The sequence below is a fragment of the Physcomitrium patens genome, chromosome 24, assembly GCF_059467195.1.
Source record: "Physcomitrium patens ecotype Gransden chromosome 24, ASM5946719v1, whole genome shotgun sequence".
NCBI lineage: Eukaryota > Viridiplantae > Streptophyta > Bryopsida > Funariales > Funariaceae > Physcomitrium > Physcomitrium patens.
Genome location: NC_143433.1, coordinates 11,817,580 through 11,824,019, shown reverse-complemented (window position 1 = coordinate 11,824,019; position 6,440 = coordinate 11,817,580). Strand labels below are relative to the sequence as shown.

At 38.3% G+C, this 6,440-nt stretch overlaps 1 protein-coding gene across 24 annotated transcripts; it reads right to left on the bottom strand.

The window, feature by feature from the left end:
- Positions 1–1,826: 1,826 nt before the first annotated feature.
- Positions 1,827–5,551, bottom strand: LOC112276306 (putative 6-phosphogluconolactonase 1). Of its 24 annotated transcripts, none has more exons than XM_024507460.2 (9): positions 5,414–5,551; positions 4,553–4,667; positions 4,080–4,261; positions 3,687–3,960; positions 3,385–3,510; positions 3,146–3,249; positions 2,798–2,867; positions 2,413–2,574; positions 1,827–2,284 (listed from the first exon to the last, which is right to left on the bottom strand). In XM_024507460.2, exons 2-9 carry the CDS (start codon positions 4,625–4,627, stop codon positions 2,039–2,041), a joined length of 1,239 nt encoding a protein of 412 aa, XP_024363228.1. In that variant the 5' UTR covers positions 4,628–4,667; positions 5,414–5,551; the 3' UTR covers positions 1,827–2,038. The 24 variants fall into 24 exon arrangements, with proteins under 24 accessions (XP_024363228.1, XP_024363237.1, XP_024363229.1 ...); XM_024507469.2 differs by having other exon boundaries at positions 4,080–4,258; XM_024507461.2 differs by having other exon boundaries at positions 4,553–4,672; positions 5,414–5,542.
- Between the last annotated feature and the right edge of the window lie 889 nt (positions 5,552–6,440).

Sequence of the window (6,440 nt, the reverse complement as noted above, 5' to 3'; positions counted from 1 at the left end):
AAATCATTTATTAAAGTTACATGCAACAATAAAAGTACAATTTAAAAATAAATAAATAAATACACAACAAAACAAAACACAATACATATGTTTATTGTAAATAACAACTTTAATTACACCTTAGCAACAAGGTATGGTTATTTTGTCATAATATCAAAACTAGTCACCTTTGAGACAAGTTAGATTACTATAGACTAAAATCATTTTTTATTTGTAAATAGATCAATTTAATTGCATATTAATTATACCTACCAAAGTTTGTGAAGATCCATCATGTATTCTATATGTTTCTTTGTGAGCTAGACAAGATAGTAGATATATTAAGAAAAAGACAAATGTCACTTCCTCTCATAGAAGTGGACAATAATCAAGAATTTGAGATCAAAGAAATCTTAGATTCAAAGTGGCTTTAAATTAGCTTAGAATTTCTTATAAATTGGAGTGGATATAATATTAATGAATATATATAGAAGAAATGAAAGAATCTTGCAAACATAGTAGAAAAAGTCAAAGTTTTTTTTTATCAATAACATCCATTAAAAATAAGATGAAGAATCAATAAATTCTTTGTTATAAAGAAAATAAGGTTCAATGAAGCTTGTATTCTGTCCTCTATCTTCGATTGTAATTTCTTTGTATTTGTGGCATTGAATAGATGAAAAATCAATAACTTACAGATTCAAGTAAAGAGCTATCATTTGTTGAGTTACTTGACAAGACAATGTAGTAGAAATAAAAACCTTTAAAAAAAGTCATATTCTTCATTGAATAGATGGTAAGATACAACTCGTTTAGTATCATAACTTTAGAAGAGACTCTTGATATTTGGTGATTTTATTAGAAATTTCTTCTAATGGTATTTCAAATATTTTGTTTAAAGAAACTTACGAAGGCCTTAACATTGATCAAATATCAAAGTACTCTTCTTGCCTTGGTATGAAATATTATCAATGACTAAGAGGACTTATCAACTTCCTTCGAAGAGAGCAAAAATCAAAGTGTGTATATCTTATCCTTGATAGTGAATAGAATTGGCAAGACTATAATTGTAAAAGTCATACTTAATAATATAAAACACAAGTATGATGCCTCATGCTTTATTAAGAGTATTTCATATAGTTGCAATAGCTATAAAATTTCTTACAATATTTTAGAATTATTTAAGGTAAAAGAAGATTCAAAGGTAGGCCATTCGAATTTAAGGTGAAAGAAGAAAAATGAGGTTGGGATGTTTGGTATGAGCTTGACAAAGATTGTTAAGAAGAAGAAACTTGGATGGAAATAAAATAAAAAGTAAAAAATAACAACTCCAATGTATGGAATACTTTAAAGTCGAGTCAAAATACAATTTAAAATAATAATAGCACATTATATTATGTTGATATAAGAACATTTCATAGATTGTTATTAATACTACTAGAAGTACTAAAACCATTTTGTTGAAAAAGAGACTGCTTGAGCTTTTTTGAAGTCTTCCTGTAGCCTCATTTGGAAACTGGTGATTCAGTACACGCTTCTTAGGCTCACCATTGAACCCATTCCAGGATGAGATGCTGTCAATTTCATAACCATATTCTTTTGAAGGTAAGTATCCTATTCATGGAGGTGAGCAGAGTGCTTCAGCCAACCTGTTTAGAAAACAGAAAAATAATTACACTTATCCTACTGGGTTCATTTCTTCAACTAATTTTGTCTGCAATGAGGTCCCGTCCTCAATTGGCTTCTGGTCTGTAGGCCATTCTGAATGCAATTGAATTTCTAAATTTAGACACTCCAACAAAAAAACCGGTTCCAGACCTGATAATTTTCAGATCCATTACTGCGAATTGGCTCAAAGGAGACAGATGTGATTGACAGTGGCTTTGAAACGGTTTCAAACGGTTTCAAAGTGATTTCAAAACAACTCGAAGTGATTTCAACGTGCTCCAAGAAGGATTCTACTTCTACGAAAACAAAAAGAGAATAATGCACGCCGCCTACAATACACGCTCAGCTCTTGACAAAAATTGGGCAGTCGACGAGATTAGGGCTCTACCACTCAAATTTGGTTACCAGTAGACTCTTTCGCCTCTTTCAATGAACTCCAGTCCAAGAAGGGGAATTTTTTAGGGTCGTTATAGTGCTCAATGGAAAGCCTTCCAGCTGCTTGCTTATCCACAAACCATGCCAACTCTCCATGTCTAGGTCGAACGAGTTGGGCTGGAAGAGCACCCGGCAATGCTGGCCTCTCAAATACTCGTTGCAGCACCTCTGCCTTGCTCGATCCAACAACAACAATTGCCACCTAGAACCAAGTTTACACCAGATCTTCATCAGTCCCAACCCAAGCAAAGCAATCCTAAGAGAAGATTTACTACTTGAAGCATTCGACGACACATGAGATTCAAATCACCGAGTAGAGGAGATTCGTACGTGGGCTGCGCCATTGATGCAGGGGAGAGATAGGGAGATACGCCGCGATGGAGGCTTTGGACTCTTGGTGATTGGTACCACCCACTTCTTTGTCTCAGCAAGCTGCAACGAGTTGGGAAATAACGAGGCAACGTGACCATCTGGTCCTATACCTAACAATACCTGAACGCACACAAAGACCCATTGGCTTCAGTTGAGAACAGAGAAAAAGCACATGGAAACAATAAGCGTTTTAAAGAGTGAGTACAGCATAAAGCTGAAATTGTTGAAACCACAGTTCAAGAGGGAAAATTTCAAACAGACAAAAATAGTGTTAGCATCATTCTTAGACCAAGTCAGCAGTTCCACACACATGCATAATATAAAGAGGAAAGCTGTGACCTACAAGATCAAAACGAGGAAATTTATGATGATTCACATTGGTGGTGTGTAGAATCTTCCTCTTCACCATTTCTCTGTGTCAACATCAACACACAACCTCAATAAGCAGTTTCAAGCTAGAACACCGCCATCTCGGAATGCGCTTGGAAAAATAGTCTTTTGACGAACCCGTCCAAACAAATTCCTGTAATTTTCAAGTGACTCCGAAAGAAATAAGGAAGAAAAGAGGAAGAGGAGAAGAACAAGAGGAAAAACAAGGAGAAGTGGACTTCAACAATTCTGATCTAATGATAGACCTAAGACATCACAAACAAGGAACAAAACAATGAATCGTAAATTGTGCAACACGTACTTGAGACGAGCTTCATAGCCATTAGCTGCAGCGCTGCAGACGTCCCAATCATCAATAGTGACTAGGTTGTCATCCGGAATTGGAACCTTAGACAAAAACTCGTGCTGCACCACCAGAAATTACATCAAAACATCAAAAAATATTAAAAAATTGAAGCTGTTTCACTACCTTCGGGCCATCAATTAGTGCTACATGAGTACACTTCAAGCAACTATCAACAGTATGGAAAGTCAACTTACCTTCGCATCATTGTAATTGCTGTCAGCGTGCGAGATCGGCACCATGCGCTCATCGGCCCAAAATACAAACCATTTTGACCAATTCAACTTGGAAGCATGAGGCTCCTTAACCAATGCGCTCAAAGCCTGCACATTTCCAAAAACTCCTGTGGCTATTACTCGGAAGTGAGCGACTGGAAGTAACGAGGATTAACGCTTCTGGAGCTTTATTTTTTGGTGAAATCTTTTCCAGTATCACGTTGGGGGATTGAAGTCCATTGGAATGCAACTTTTCACAACTTTTCGCTTCAGCGAAGACTAACCTTCACAAGCGAACCTCCAGAAAGTACGATCGAAAAATATCCACGCGCCTTGATAGATTCTTCAGAAATTCGGGCAATGTAATCAGCCACTGCTTCTGCAACGTCATGTAGATGTGGCACGATGGATACAGAGCATGGCCAGGGACCATCTTCATATTCAAATAAATGCACAGCAGGTTTCGGTTTCCCATTTTGGTTCTCAGTTTCCTTCATGTGAGCGTATTCATCCGAGGCAGTTCCATCCACCACTCGTTTCCCTTCTGCATTTTTTCTCCTGTTGATTACGAACACACAGGAATTTCAATGAGCAGGTAGATAATTTGTGATTGTGACTATCTTGTAGATCAATCCAATTTCTGGAGCATTTACAAGAAGGTTGATAAAGTAGCATACACAGCTTTTGTGGTGGTGCTCGAGTTAGTGCTTTTTGGTCGGCCACGCCTTGGGGGGGCCGCGTTGCTTGAACCCTCGCCAACTTCATTGACAGACGCAGCACAGACAAAACCAGGGAACTTCACGATGTTTTGACCATAACTTAACCGACTCGGTAACGCACTCTGTGTTCCATTCCCCTGCTAAGTTTTCCCAAAGTTCGTATCATCAATACCAATGCGCATGTGCACGGTCTATGAAACTGAGAATATTGTGTAGGAACCTGCCTCGATTCATCATCCCTTTCAAACCGAACCCGCGAACACAAACTATGGATCGGCTGTAGTAACCACGGTCGCCTCACGTGTAAGAAGAACGACTGCCCATCCTTTAGTACGTAAGGAGATGCTAAACCATTATTTAAGCTGTTCCTCCGTCGTGTTCTCTAAAATAAAAAGTAAATAACTGAAACGCAACACAAACAAAAAGCGTACCTGAGCCACAGACTCGACAAGGCGAGGGGTAGAAACGGCGCCTGGAGCGGCATACGCCGAAAACGAGAACGCCATTCACAGCTGCGGGTCTTCCTCGCTCAAGAAACGGCTTCGCCTGCCCTAATGCAAAACATTCAATTCAATTCAATGCCAGCTTAATTGAAAAATTATAATGACAATCAAGAATTATGGAGGAAAGTGTGCTAATCTCCAACCGTGAGTATACTGCTTTCAGCGCAAGTGAACACATTCCCTCGGAAATTCTTCAACTCAAATCGGAATAGGTTTCAAATCACCCTTGACATTAGTGCAGAAATGTTTTAAAATTAAGAATTATGGTAGAAAGCCCTACAAATAGTTTGAATGCGGTGCAAATCATAATGTCAACCTTACAGACTAGAAAAATTTCAGATGCAAAGCATATTCTGAATGATAACCACTCCAAAAATCTTCACAACAAACTCCTAGAATACAAAGGTCAAACAGGAATCATCTCCTTGCGTCACCGAAATTATAATTAACAGACATCTCAGCGCTCGCCAAACAGCCTACTGAGTATTCCGAGCAAACCAGTTCACACAAGTCCAATTTGTAGTGTAATCCATTCAGCAAACCACAGAATGACACTCCGAACATGCACATTTCGACTAATCATACCAATGTAAGCGAGCGCATAGAAAGCCATGACAGGAATCCCGACACCAAAGTAGCACATCGACAGTAATCCAACCTCACTCACTCAAAAGGCCCGATCAATCACACAACCTCCCGTCACCTCAAACAACAAAAGCACCGTTCCAACTTCGAGTCAACCAGTCCAACCCCGAGCTCTTACGACCACACGGCCGTAGTGGTACACACCTCAATCGCGTGGCCCGCTAGAACCCTAGATTCTCCCCGTACTCGGCACCGTGCAGCAGCACCTTCCAAGCTTTGACAGAAAACCTGTGACGGGTTTCAAAAGCCGAATCTGAAGTGCTCCAGCACTCACGTGAATACCACGGGCTCCGGCGACTGACCTAAGACTGTGAGTAAGACGCGGTGACCGGTAGCCACCGACATTGTTCGGAGATGGGCATGTGTGGATGGGAACGTACGGAATCTCGGTGTTGTTGCCACGTCCGACGCGTCTGTTCCTTCCGGAACAGACCATGACAGCAGTCTCGACCATATCAATACTATTTCGTACTTCGTACCGTAATTTCGACTTTGTGTGTATTTACGGTGAGGAGTGGTTCGTCTGGAGGTTGTGGTGACTACGCTCAACATTCATTGCCTACTGAAAGGTGTCGCCCTAATAAAAATTGTTAGAGACAAAATTTCAATCCAACTTGTTATTTTTTAATGATCATTTTTAGAAATTTTGAACATATCTTCTCTAATTTTTTCCAAAAATTGCCTCTTGAAATGGGCCTAGTAAATAAATAAAATAAATAAATAAAATAAATAAATAAAATAAAATAAATGGGAGACAACTCTATTCATGTCATGTAGGAAAAAGTAAAAATAAAAATAAAAAATAAAAAATCATCCTATCTCATATTTTTGTTTTAAGGCTTTAACATTGATTTCGCTAAGTTTAAAACCAATTAAAACTAATTAAAAGATTTTGAAAGTTGTGGCTTCTCACTTTGTATCCTATATAAAAAATCCACCTTAGAGGCAAGAGTTCCTATCTTTTATCAGGTAAATGCAATTGATTTTTGAACTAGGATAGTTTGATCAAATTTTTATTGGCCGAAGTATCTATCACTAAGAACATGATGAAGCAAAGATGATCACAGATTTTTTGAAGATTGTCTTAACTACAATAACATTGCAAGAGCTACCAATATTTTTTCAATTGAAAGATTATTCCTATTTTTAACATCTATTGTACAAATTCTAA